The 13,786-nt window shown below is 44.3% G+C and overlaps 2 protein-coding genes across 3 annotated transcripts; one reads left to right on the top strand and one right to left on the bottom strand.

The window, feature by feature from the left end:
- The first annotated feature begins 33 nt into the window (after positions 1–33).
- On the top strand, positions 34–2,556 carry LOC120451601 (fibrinogen-like protein 1). The gene is made up of 2 exons (XM_039635435.1): positions 34–1,151; positions 1,767–2,556. The coding sequence occupies exons 1-2, from the start codon at positions 34–36 to the stop codon at positions 1,927–1,929; spliced, it is 1,281 nt and encodes a 426-aa protein (XP_039491369.1). The 3' UTR covers positions 1,930–2,556.
- Positions 2,556–13,338, bottom strand: LOC120451590. 2 transcript variants are annotated; one of them, XM_039635412.2, is made up of 5 exons: positions 12,355–13,338; positions 5,294–5,503; positions 4,406–4,750; positions 3,948–4,340; positions 2,556–3,882 (listed from the first exon to the last, which is right to left on the bottom strand). In XM_039635412.2, exons 1-5 carry the CDS (start codon positions 13,006–13,008, stop codon positions 2,908–2,910), a joined length of 2,577 nt encoding a protein of 858 aa, XP_039491346.1. In that variant the 5' UTR covers positions 13,009–13,338; the 3' UTR covers positions 2,556–2,907. The 2 variants fall into 2 exon arrangements, with proteins under 2 accessions (XP_039491346.1, XP_039491354.1); XM_039635420.1 differs by lacking the exon at positions 5,294–5,503 and having other exon boundaries at positions 12,355–13,331.
- Between the last annotated feature and the right edge of the window lie 448 nt (positions 13,339–13,786).

Here is a 13,786-nt window from a genome sequence, read left to right as displayed (position 1 = left end):
TTCACTAAGCACGGCTCGGCAAATCCAGCCGGAATGGAATATCATTTAATTATACTGATGATTATGCTGCCGTCAGCCTGGTTCCTTCAAGTCGCTTCGAAAATAAAGCCCACTACCAAAGCTCCTGTGAAGGAGATTCCACCCACTAATGGAACCCAAATGGCAAATGTGACTGTCGCTCCAGTTCCAGAAAAACTGGCGGAAGTACACATCGATCAGCACAAAACCATTCGAATTAGTAAGGGCGATTTGGACGATCTCCTGGACGTTTACATGGGTAAGATAGCCGAAAGTGCCGCCACTATTAAGGACAAGGAAAACGAGATAAACAAGCTGCAAACCAAGGACCAAACAGACGATGAGCTGCTGAGGAGATTCGAGAACCTCACCCAGGTGTGCAGTGCCCAGAATTCATCCTTCTCGACTGCCATTAAAGAAAAGGACGACCAAATCAAGGAACTGGAGCAAAAGGTCAAGATATACGAGACACGCCTCAAGAGAAAACAACACGTTTTGACGGAGCTGCGAAGGCTGAATACCTCCAGTGCCCTACTGATCGACCATCTCAAGGGTAAGGTTGTGTATTTCGAGCGCAAGTTTCGGGAGAAGAAGGACGATCTGTTGGCGGACTGGGAGGCGGCCACTACCAGCTGTGTGCCCTTTGGACGATCGCCCGGAATCCATCTGATCCACCTGCCAGGATTCCTGCCGTTCTTGGTGCCCTGCGAGGGTCAAACTGCCGCCGGACCCGGCTGGACTTGCATCCAGCGGCGCCTGGACGGATCCGTGAACTTCTACCGGAACTGGGATGCCTACAGCAAGGGATTTGGCAAGCTGAATGGAGAGTTCTTCATCGGCTTGGAGAAGCTGCACCGCCTGACCAGCTCCCAGCCCCACGAGCTCTACATCAGTATCAGGAGATTCGGCGGCGAAACGAGTTATGCCCACTACGACGACTTCCTCATCGGGAGTGCGGAGGAAGGCTACGAACTGAAGCTACTGGGCCACTATCAGGGCAACGCCAGCGATGCGTTGCGCACCCACGACAAGATGAAGTTCTCCACCTTCGACCGGGACCACGATGCCTTCACGCACATGAACTGCGCGGAGCACCATCAGGGAGCCTGGTGGTACGACTTCTGTTCGCGAAGGTAGAAAGTATTAGTATTAGTCTTAAATACTACCACATTTTCCATACAAAGGACACATTTTCGTAGTACCTATAGCTATTTTTTGCGGCTGAAGGTCAATACATGTATATCTTACTGACAACTAATTATCTTGATTACTAATACAACCTGTCAGTTTTTGAATACTAAGAATATCTAAGGTAAGCTCTGTCTGTGATAAATATGTTCAGTGGGTTATTTTAAAATAGGTATTTCCGTCAGCTATCGAAATGATAATTCTGAATTGTGATATTGATATCTTCAACTTTGGAAACAGCAACGTTATACAATGATACTTTAAACTTGAAACCTATTTATTACCCTTACCCTTATTACCTAAAAATTACCTTTTTCACCCTGAAGTATATATATATATTTTGGATCATTATCAACTGCCAAGTCGATATTTCCGTCCGTCCGTTTCTAAGGAAACTATTCAGTCAGTTTTAAACTGAAACTTCCCCAAAAGCCTCCTTTTCTATTTCAGATAGTCCAGATCGTACAACTATATCAAATATGTAGCTCTTATAGGAAAATGGAAATTTTTAAAATACATATATGCATGTAAACGCTTGTTTTTTTTTTTTAATTTTACAGCAATTTAAATGGGAGATACTTCAAGGGAGAGGTGGACAACCCGCAGAGCATCTACTGGGAGCCGTGGTACAGCTTTCGCTCCCTGAAGTCCGTCCAAATGCTCATCCGCCCCAAGAGCCAGATGGAGCTGAAAGACTTGCCCAGGGCGCGGCGACCAGGATAATTGGAAATTATTTGACAAGTACTCGGGCACTAAATCCGAGCTATACGAGTATAAATCTCACTTTGATGCTGAACCTATTAATCTTTGTTTGCCCCTCGGACGCCTCTTCGACAGTTGATTAGGTTTCGATTTGTTTGCGGCCCCGGTCTTCGGGTAATTACCACGTTACAGTTCACTGCATATCATCGCACTAGACTTTTTGTTTGTTTCGTACACAAGTCATTGGGTGCAATTAATTTTCATTTTCATTTCCCGCCGTTCTCGTAATTTGCTCTGTTGCAACAATTCAATGAAATCTAATTGAGTGTGTGCATTGGGCCGATAAAAATGAAATAACCCCCCTGGTCACTGGAAGACTCCTCCAACTCATTTGTCACTTGCACTTTCATCGAGGCGACTGGAGCCGCTCAATTGGAGTCAATAAACGTTGGGTAAATAAGCCAGAGGCCGGTATCTAAATTAATACCGATTCGATGGCAGATTTACGACTTTGGCAAAGAGTTATACGCGTATGCTCATACGTTCCAGTTTATTATGGAAAATACTTATTCCGACTGGTAAGAACCAGTTTAAGCTCCTTCGGTATTCCTAAACGTACTCCCTACCCAATAAGACAGACAAAAACATTACAAATAAATACATTGCTTTTATTTTTATTTTATACACATGTATATTTTTGGTTTCACTTTCAATGACTTTGGGATTCGAATTATAAACCAGTTACAAGCATTCCACAAATGGCTGGCTAATCGTTTGATTACGACGATAAGACTTACAGAACTTGAGAGGCAACACTTGTAGCCAATTATCAGACATTATTAAATAGCATATAAATACATTACTTAGAACCAGATTAACGATATGAAAGGTGTATGCTAGACGGCAATAACTTTAAGTACACGGACACAAAAGTAACGCCTTACGATTGCTTTGTAAACATTATAAAGTGCAGAGCAGAACTTTGAGTAGTTGAAGGTTCTACTTGTCGTCCGCTTGCCCCTCGGAGCTGTGCTCTCGCTTTTTGTGCCATCGAAGACTGGCAAATTGTGCAAATCGCTTGCCGCACGTGCTGCACTTGTATTTCTTCACAGCCAAGTGCAGCTCCGTGTGCTTTTTGAGGTTGCCGTACGTGGTGAAGGTCTTTCCGCACACCGTGCACAAGTGCTTACGGATCGCCCAGTGGGAGTTCATGTGGTCAGTGAAGCGGTTCTTCTCGTAGAAACCTTTTGCGCATATGGGGCAGTGGAATGTCGACTGGTTGAGGTGACGGCGCCGATGGATGTCGAAGAAGGACCACGTCTTGAATGACTTGCCGCAGAGGTCGCATATGTATGGCCGCTCACCGGTGTGGGTGCGCAAGTGGATCGCCACCTCCGTCGATGTGGCAAAGCGCTTGTCGCATTGTTCGCAGGAATATGGGAAATCCCTCCGATGTCGTCTGATATGCACTGTCAGGTTGCAAGGCATCTGGAAGCCCTTTCCGCACAGAGTGCAGATGAAGGGATGGGTGCCATCGTGTGCGGATCGGTGCACCTTATACTGATCGCAGGTCTTGATGAGGTCTGAGCATACATCGCAACGAAAAGGTCCAAGATTTTGGTCTAGGAACTCAGCCAGTTTGGCATGCAGCAGTGGAATGCTGCTGGAGTCTTCAGACTCCGTAAGTATCTTACGTTTCTGCGCCGAGAAGTCTTTACGCAGATTGAACAAGGTCTTTTCCAACTGCTCCGCAGAGTAGGAAGTGTGAAAGGTGGTGTTTATCTCATCCAACATTTGACCCAAAGCCTGACTACGATACGCATTCGATCGGAAGTCGGGATGGTCCACATCCCACAGAGCTGAGTAGTTGTGGTAGATCTCTACGAACTGCAGTTGATTCTCAGAATTGTCAAAACGAATTGAGCTGGCATCGATGAACTTAGTCTTCTGATTGCTTCCCACCACCCCGACTTTCTGAAATATTAATTAAAACTTTAGAATAGAAAATACAAAGTTAACGTACATTTTCGACGCATTACCTTGCTGATCTTGTTGAAGATCTGCTCCTGCAAAATTGGTTGCAGGAATTCCATTTCATCGTAGCACCATAACTTGGGGAGATACAATCCCTTGTGCTTGATAACCATGCGCAGCTCCTTGCGGTAACGTGTCCTAAGTTTTTGGATCTCGTTGCAGCATTCCTCGCCGCTCAGCTCGTAGTTGAGTTCCTCCTGCAACTGGGCTGAGATGTCGCGAAACAGTTCCGTCTTACAGCAGCTGGTGTAGTCGTAGTGTTGAGGATTCCAAAGGCATTCCTGCCTCTTGAAGGCATCCAGAATGAAACTCAGAACCTCATGATACAATGATGATTTACCGCAGGAATCTGCGTCCGTTTCGCACGACCTTTCGCTCTCTGTGCTTTCATTGGACATCTGGAAAATATTAAATATTATATTAAATATTACTTAATCTGCTTAAATATGGCTTGTTCACTCACCTTGGATTCCTTTTCTGCTCGCCTGTTTTCAATGACTCTTCGCAGAAAGAGCATCTTATCAAAGTACCACAGCCGCGACTTGTACTTTCCGCCGAGTGCATTCACTTTTTTCAGCTCGCGGCGGAATCTGCCCCTCAACTCCTTCAACACAGCGAAGATCTCGGATGCGGAGAGCTGCCTGTGGCAAATGGCCTCCAGCGGACCGGCCAGCTCCCCGTAAGCACTGCGCTTGGCATTGTACTTGTAGTCCGGGTGCCCGGGGTTCCACAGCTTTTCCGTGCGCTCGTACACCCGCAACAGGCAACCAACGAACTCGTGATTGCGCTCCAGCTCCCTGTGACTTTTCTGAAAAGAAATGCAAATTTAAATAATGTTATGAGAATATGAAGGAAGTAGAATACAATCGAACTGCACCAATTTTATTGTCTTGTGCATTATCATAGTAGGTAAGAAATATAAACTAAAATGTTAGAAGTAACATAAATCAACGATGCGTTGCTATTTAAAAAGGTTACAGCTCATTATAATATTAATTTATTTGCTGCATAAATCTAGCACAACAGATTAATATCCTATAACTATAAGTAGCAATATGCTGAAGTAATAACTTTAGAAATACGTTTTATAGCGCACAAATCAATTGTGAAAAAAAACTAGTAAAAAACCCTTATCCAACTGAATTTTTTTGAGAGTTTTTTAATTGCTTTTGGGCCATTTGGGGTTTAAAGAACGAAAATGGAACTTTAGTTAAATAATTAATTTGTTTAATAAGGAGCAAATTGGTTAGTTAAACGTTTATATTTAAGCTTTTGAGCTGCACCCACTATTTATCGAGTTAGACGCCCTTTTATTTCACTAACGCGTGAAGATCGATTGTGATATACTTACTGATAGGAAATCCACACAGCTCGCGGTGCTGCTCGTTGGCGAAGTGGGCGGCAAAGGGGTGGGGGGCGTGGCAGGTGGTGTTAGTTCCATAGCGCTCTTCTCCGGCTGCCCACTGGGATCCCTTCCCTTGTGCTCCGCCACCGCGACCACGTCCACCTCCCCATCTTTAAGTATCTCGTTTTGCGACTGACGAAGCTTGCGCTGCAGTGCCTGCATAGAGAAGTATAAATATTTCGCATAAATAAATAAATTTGTAACGTTGCCATTGGTGGTGGTGGGTTGTCTGCGAGATAAGCGGTGCCCAGCCACTCGATCTTGTCCGGGGTTTATCGTGGCGCTGGAATCGTACACAAACATCGCTGGTAAACAAAAAGGGAAAGTATGCACTCCGAATGCCGCGTTCTCGATACTATATAGATTCCAGATTCTCGAATATCAGCGGCTATTGGCCTTTGTGTCGTCGTCATTGTTCTTATCTCACTTGCATATGGCCCGACTTCCATACTCCCATACAAAACGTTCTCGGACTTTAGCTGGTGTGTATCCATTTTTTATTCGGTGGTTTTCCCAAGACAACTTCCTCCCATATGTCGCATTTGCAACCGATTACAGTGGCGCCCACTCATTTATGATTTGAATAACTAAAGGGCAGCGGAAGTGATAGTATAGTATGTTCCACGGCCAAAAGGAGAACTATTTAATAAAGTCTCACTGTAGTGCTTTAAAAATTTGTTTGGCTTCTGCTTAGTTCCCGGAATGGAATGGAACCCGACCTACCCCCATATACCTCAGAAATTCTGTTGATAAGGTCCCGGAATGAGAGTGCCCTAATTAGGAATTCGCAAGACCCAAATTAAAAGCGAAACGAAGTTCGTTTTCTCATGCAAATGTTTTGTTCTGACAAACATTGCATACGGCACCCGTATACGATTCGCAGTTCTAACCGGTTTCAAAATGTTAAATAAATAAATTTTAAAAAAATTCGCTGGGAGAGACCAAGCGTAAAATACCCCACAGGGTAATAATTAGATTAAAACAAATTCAAAATGTGTCTTTGAGTAATTAGTCACTGATATGGGTAGAACGTAAAGAATCTTTCCATTCGATGTAGGAACATGTATAAGCAATAAATACATTTGGGCAAGATGCAAAATCAGATGTGGAAAGGGTATTTAAAGCATTGCCATCACTCCGTTTAATTTTTCAAGTGTTTTGTTTGGCCATAATTGGTAGTCGAAGCTGTCGCCTGATTGTCTTGAAACTAAGGCGACTCGTCAGTGACCACCACAATTGTCGGCCAAGTAAGCCAGTCAATATATGTATGTACGTATTTTATATTTCAGCTGGTACTAGCCGCCCAACCACCTACGAAAGTCGATAACGCTAATGGGTCTAGATAAAGTGAAATGCGGCCTGAAAGCATTACAAGTGATTGGATTTTGTGGCAAATTTGTTATTAATTGGGTTTCACTAATGTATCCTCGGTATTCGGACAAATATGCCAGTGACACAATTGAGTTACATGTTTCTCGTTTAATTTGATCTGAATTACTGCCGTCGATAACACCTGCCTACGAGAATATCGGAACTTGTTCGCTTTGGACAGAGCTACACCTGTGTATCAATATTCCCTATTAATCAATGGAGAAAAAAGGGTTAATGGGCCAAAGGGCGACTCAAAAAGGGGATGGCATTACAACGGACAGCTACCACCAATCACTCAGCAGTCAAACAGGAGGGCCCTGACCTTTTGGGAATCCACACAGGCTTTCAGCACTTAACAGAGCTAATTGAATAACTGAAAATTACAGAAGGGAAAGCACAGGAAAAGCTGGGAAAGCCTTGGCCCCAATTAAAAATGCAATTTCAAACGGTGTTATGGAAGTTGCGCCTTTGCCTCGCTGGCAAAGCGAGCGAAAACATTTCCATTTCGAGCGACTGGAGCTCCAACTGGGGTCACACCCACTCGAGGCAAGGACCCCGAGCCACTCGACGCCCTGCGGAAAGGTGAGCTGCGCAAACCCATTAGGGCCAGCACCGCTCCCTGCTGACCCTGCCAATCCTTGACGCCGGTGCTGGTGACTGCCTGGCAACGGGCAACGGTAGCAATTCCATACCGGAGCTGCATTGCACTGCACAGCCACATGCGTTCTTTCTAGTCCATATCGAATAGCGCCAACGGCTGCACAGCTGTTTTATATCATATTATTTCCATCATCTATTCTCCTGCTATTCTAATGACTAGGGTAGTCGGAGGGTATGTACGTTTTGTTTGTTTGAATGCTCGAGTTGGCCATCATTTGATTAAAAACATTAACCATGTTACGCAATTCCTCAGAGTATTCCAGAGCTTGCTTTCCCCGTCAAGACGTGGTTTCTTCCCATTACTTTTCCAATATCGGAGCAACCAAAGGCCCAACAGAGTGGGGCAAACAAAGGCTCGGCCAACTTCGAACCGCTGACCATGGGAATTGGCAGAGCCCACCCATCCTGGACAGCCGAGACAGCCCAAGACACCCACGAATGGTGGGGTGTGGCTGGTCGGCAGCCTTGCCCATCTGCTTCGTCGCACTCCGGACGGAATTCTTCGTGGAATGCGTCACAAGTTGTGTTTACCGAACACGCAATTGAAATAATTGATCCAGTTAACAAAATTGCATAGAAATTCAATAAACAACAACAGCGTAGACAGCGTAGATGCAGTGTTCCCGGCTGTACTTCTCCCGTTGAATACTGAAACCCGATCGCAGAGCGGTCTTATTGAGTTAGTTTAGTGATTCCTCCTTCATGTTTATTTATATGTTGCTCTGTCGAAGGGGTGAAACTCGATAGAACTGTCAGACAGAAGGGGAAACCAATGGGCGATGGGATCATGCGTTGGAGCCATGGATCGATAAATAACCGCAGAGTGGATTTCTATGAGTTCCGTTTGATTTGTGCGGAGAAAAGACAAGAAACTCTATCTGTGGAGCGCCTTAACATCTATGTTATGTGTTTACCGCCTGAAGTCGGTAATTACATATATATAATTTTAGTAATCTTACTGTTTCTATCAAAGTAGAAAAGGCTATCCATAAAAAACATATGGACATTAAACTGCAATGCTGATTAGTTCATCTTTTGATGGGTTGCATAATGGATTCTTCGAGTAGCCACATTTGCAGTGCGGCCCATATCAAAGTGGAGAATCCGTTGGTCAAGCAATGCCAGTCTAGACCAATTCTGGCTGCGAGCAGCTGCGTCATCGGGCTGCTCAATTAAAAGCTATTGTTTATTGCATTTGTCACCAGGAAAATGGGAGATATGCGGGCAGCACCAATCAAAAATGCCTTTGATGATGATGCGATGCGATTCAGTGGGGCCGAGATGCTGCGAATTAATTAATGGAGACTCCTATTTGAAAACATTTTCATTCCGAAATGGTGATTATCGCGTCTGGGCCGCCCTTTGGCCAGGCCTAATTAGACGAGGAATGTGGGACACATATCGGTTGAACCCTGGTGGGTGTGCAAATAAAAGATTCATGGGAAAGCCCGTTAATACACCATTTAATACCATTGTAAGGCTTGGGCCTCAAATGGTGTCACTTGTCTAGCACACACACACAATCGCCCACGTTTGATTACAGGTTTGAGGCTCTGTTTTTCCGCCGCCCTGTTTGATTTGCGGCCCAAGGGAGGGTTTTAATGGATCGAACGGGGGCTTTCGGAAAGCGTCTTGTTTTCCACTTTCCATGCAGGCTCGGGGTCGCGCCAAAGACCCACTTTGGTATGCTATATAAAATCATAACCCGCAAGCCGTATGACAACGAACAAAGGTAGCAAACGGCGACATGGTAAATCCGAGTGAACACGGGACTCAAATGCAATAAAGCCCGCAACGTGAGCTAATAAATTATGAAGAATATTTCGCTTTTTTCATTTCACGCAACCCGTGACTGGGTTTCGTTTGCTTTATGGCCGAGCATAAAACTCGCCCACGCCCTTATGGAAGCCCACTGCAAATGAGGCAAAATAAACCGATGGGAAACCCTATAGAGAACACCCAGGAACCGAACGGGAAGCAAACACAGCGAAGCCAGATTCGAAGATACTCGTAATACGGGGGCATTAGGTGCAATCAATTTCTGACAAAAGACTAAGAATGCGCTAGCCCCAGTAAAACTTTAAACAAATAACTTTTTCGGTTTGAGTCAGTCACAAGGCTGCATTAATTAAATTAGGCTGGCTGTAAAACCTCCTCAGCTGATCGATCAAACCAACTTGCGGGTGGAAGGCCTCCTCCAGCCCCTCTCCATAAATGTTTCGTTAAACTTGATAATTACTTAATATGCATGGATGTGGCCGATAAAAACAGAAGCGCTGGCTGTCCACCACATGTCCTCGATTTTTGTTCGAGCGTGATTAACGTGCGTATAAATCGAACCTTCCCGAAGATTTTGAAATGCTGAATCAAATTATCGCCTGGGAAGATAAACACCACGGATAGATACGACTTAAGATTAGATTACGAGCGATGATAAATTGCAGTGTTCCACAATGCACTCACCGCTCTGATTTAATGGATCACTGATGATTTAGATGTCTGATAGGGGTGCAATCCAAAACAAACAACTAATCGGTGGTGGTAGCTACAGAAATTCGAATAGTTTTCTGGGAAAGTGCCTGCCAAGCAAATTACCTGGCATTATTCGGTAGCCATTCCAGCCAAATCATCGTCCGACAAGTATTTTTCTACTTCTACTTGGACAATGATTTATGGGGAGTGGGTTTTTTATGGCAGGTGCTCTAAAAATTCCAATTTACAAGTGTTTAAATGAACATTAAAACGTCCTTAGTTAGGTTCCGCCGCGCGTTCTTATCTCTTAGCCACATTCAATAGCCGGCGAATATCTACTAAAATCTAAAATTATTTTATTACCCCCCTAAGCGATACGTGCGCTGAGTTGGGCGGAATGATTGGGTTGTCTGGCGACGACTCGGGCGACGACTTCCACGATCGATCGATCGATTGATCGGACGTATCTCAATAGCCTAAAGTGGCGAGAGCAGCGCGTCATCGATTTGAGTGTGGATATAAATCATAATCAAGTGTTTTGAACTGGGAACCAAAGCAATTGCCAGAGTTTCGATTTAGTAACTTAAAAAATAGCACATTTTAGCGCACTGCGACCCACTGTGGCAACGAGAGCTTAGCAAACCGAAACATAGATAATATTCCCCATTTGTTTACCTCTTTGGGGTCTAGATAAAGACCATGTCGGCCGACAAGCTTGCCCAATGCTGATAATGGCCAAACGAAAAACCATCGGAATCACCAATAATTTCTATTGCTAGTATCGTGTACCTCGTCAGCGGGCAAATAGAAATCGGCCTTATCACTGCCTCAATTTCTATTTCCGAGACAAAGCTCAACGCTCCGGATATCAGATGGCCGATAGTAATAGCCAACATGCTAAGAACCATTATTTGCTCGCCCTTTATCTCACAACAAATGCAGCCAAATTACTCATACGCACATATTTATTCGAAATATTTTCCTTTAATTATCGTGAAATTAGCTTATGTGTGTATCATTTAATGGCGTTTATATTGCGTCAACGAATCCGTACTATTTTTGGCCATAAGAAAGCTAATGCAACCGCGTCACGTCAAAATGTTGAAGAACTATGAGATTTCCATCTTGGCGCTGACGATCTAAGGATGATTACCACCTCATTGATGTTTCCGATCATCTTAGTACGTAGGTACGATCTAAAGTGCCTGTCACAGAAAGGAGGAAGCCATCTACATCATTGACATTCGAAGTCATTTCACAAAACTGTGTGGCACATATTAGTGAAAGAGGAATATTAAGATAGACACAAGATCAGAGTTTTCATAGATCCTCGGAAAGATACATCCACACCGACATGGAAAACCATCCGCCGTTTTGCATATGTCGCATTGACATAAATAACCATTTTAATTACCATTTAATAGGCATTTATTTTTAAAAATCGGACGCGGAGCAAAGGCCCCACCAAACAAAGAAAATATGACGAGCTGTTTTCCAAAACACCGAATGTTTGTGTCCCAAATATCGAGTGTTTTTCGGCCCCATTGCTATATGTGTACTTTTTTTTTAGCACATAAATCGCTTTGAACGTACAACAAAAGATATGGTTGTTTTTTTTCCGACCCAGACATTTTCATGTCCACAAAAAATGGAACAAAACAAAAGTGAAAACCTGAAGAAAAAGCTGAAAAATTGCGTCGCTTCGGAAAAAAAACAATGAAAATGCCAGGAAAACTGACTGACTGGCAAGCGGACGGACTGGTGAATTGACAAACCAGGCCGTCCAAAATAAATAAGCAATACATATACATTTACACATACATATAGGTATGTACATATGTTCATTTAAAAAAGTCCACGGAGGGCAAACGGGACTTAAAAGGGGGAAGAGGAGAACAAAAGAGAAGCATGAGCGCGCAAAATGCGCGGCACACTTTTCTCAATATTTCGCGTTGTGTGCCATTGCGCCGTTATTTTGAAGGTCAAGTGACCAGGGCAACCTTTTCCGGAACTAGCGGCGGCCACCACCCCCTGCCAACCCCACCCCAGAGCTTCTGACAGCAACGGAAAGCCGTTTTGCATTACAAAATCGCATAAAAAAAGGGTAAGCAAAAGCCACGGACAGTGAAGTACCGCTATGGTAATAACATATAAAATGCATACCCTTCTATGGTGTACAAACAACTTTTAAATTCCATTAAATGTATTATGCTTAGTAAGATTATCAATTAGTTTTGAAACTATTTTTAAATACGAATTTTTACTCTTCAAAAACAAATTAAATTGAAAAAAATGCATCCGCATAATGCCCCCAATAAAGTATTATAAAGAATTTCCTAATTGAAATAGCAATTCCTTGCAAGCAACCGGCAAAGAGAAACGTTCAAATGTCCTTTACAGGCCTTGAAAATGTAACACACAATTCGAGCATGGGTGTAATCGTTTTCCGTTAGCGGGCGTTCACTGTGGCAGGGAATATGAATGGGCGGCGGTGATTAACTTACCACGCGTCGTGTCTCGTACCTCGGCAGTGGGGCCGGAGTCGAAGTTGGAGTCGGGGTCGGGCCGGGTGGTGGAGCAATGGGAGTGGGCGGAGTCATCGTTACCACCTCGTGCAGCACGGCAAAGGGATCCAGGTCGAAGGACTGCGAACTGTTCCCCGCCAGCTCGTCGCCCGAAATGTCAGCGGAAGGCGGCGGCGAGGGTGGTAATGGATTTTCAACCACATAGACCAAATCTATTTCTGGTGTTTCGGCTGTTTCAGGTGGTGGGGGTGGTGGTGTTGGAGATGTTGGCGTATGCACTGCGGGAGACGGCGGTACGAAGCTCATTAGCTGGATATCCATGTCGGCCTCCCAGCTGAGTTTCCTAGGCTCCTCCGGCGGATATATCTCGGGGCAGTCGAGTTCCATGATGACCAGATCGGTTTGCGGACTCCTCTCCTCCTCGGTCTCGTAGCGCCGGCTCACGTCCTGCGTGTGCTGCACCCGGATGTGGTCCATGAACACGGAGAACTGCAGGCAGATGGCCGGGCAGAAGGCGCAATTGAAGCCGAAACTCTGCACGTCCGGCGAGGCGGTGATTTCCCCGCATTTGCGGAAGAACGCGTAGTCCTCCAGCTGCCAACTGGGCGACGGCGACTCCTGCAGCGGCATCATGGCTGGTCTTCACTGGGCAGGCACCACCTCTCACGCAAGTCTTTGAATTCTCTTGAATCTCTTGGCGCACTCGCGACGCGAAGACTGGCTCTTTACCGAACCGACACTGGCGGCTTTCCGATTCAACCTGCGATCCAAACAACCGGCAAATCCGAAGTGCAGTGTGACCGAGGCGGGCGCCTTCAAATAAACCGTCGGCGGGCGCTAGTGGCAGTGTGGCCAACGCTTGACGGTGGCCAAGTACCATGGTCCTCGCAGCAGAAAAGTTACCGATAGTGCCATATTTTCAAATGAAGGGAAATATTTGGAAGGTTTTTCAACATACTTGATAACTTCTTAACACAAGAGCGCCAAGTGAAGATCTATGATTTATAACTAGTATAAAGTTTGGCAACCGCTTATCATAGAAGTTAAATTGACCTACAAAATGAGGAAGGTGAAAAAGTTGTTCAATTGATTCAGTAAAACGGTTTCGCTGTTTTCGGTTTCGGGAACTAAAGATTTTAATTTTAAAAATTTGGCCAAAATATTTTTAACTATATCTAGTAATTTTTGCCTGCTGACTTTGTGCTGACAACTAAGCATGAATATGATTAAATTCGAAATGTACTTAAATTTACAATTTTAATAGCGACACTTATATTAACTTGCTCTCGGCCATGATGGCTTGCACATTTATATTTTACCTTTATAATTTAATGTGCAAGAATGAACAAAGTGGATTATTAAAATTGGTTTTCTTTAAAAATATGTAAGGATTAAATTTTAGTTTTTGAAT

This window comes from Drosophila santomea, chromosome 2L (assembly GCF_016746245.2).
Source record: "Drosophila santomea strain STO CAGO 1482 chromosome 2L, Prin_Dsan_1.1, whole genome shotgun sequence".
NCBI classification, from domain to species: domain Eukaryota; kingdom Metazoa; phylum Arthropoda; class Insecta; order Diptera; family Drosophilidae; genus Drosophila; species Drosophila santomea.
This window is presented reverse-complemented; position numbering and strand designations above follow the sequence as displayed.

What these genes read in the sequence shown, in the direction of transcription:
- LOC120451601 (XM_039635435.1), top strand. Translation starts at nt 34, where the DNA reads ATGGAATATCATTTAATTATACTGATGATTATGCTGCCGTCAGCCTGG. An exon ending in TACGACTTCTGTTCGCGAAG is followed by an intron (nt 1,152 to 1,766) that starts GTAGAAAGTATT and finishes TTAATTTTACAG; the next exon opens with CAATTTAAATGGGAGATACT.
- LOC120451590 (XM_039635412.2), bottom strand. Translation starts at nt 13,008, where the DNA reads ATGATGCCGCTGCAGGAGTCGCCGTCGCCCAGTTGGCAGCTGGAGGAC. An exon ending in GGTACGAGACACGACGCGTG is followed by an intron (nt 5,504 to 12,354) that starts GTAAGTTAATCA and finishes TTCTCTATGCAG; the next exon opens with GCACTGCAGCGCAAGCTTCG. An exon ending in TCTTCAACAAGATCAGCAAG is followed by an intron (nt 3,883 to 3,947) that starts GTAATGCGTCGA and finishes TTAATATTTCAG; the next exon opens with AAAGTCGGGGTGGTGGGAAG.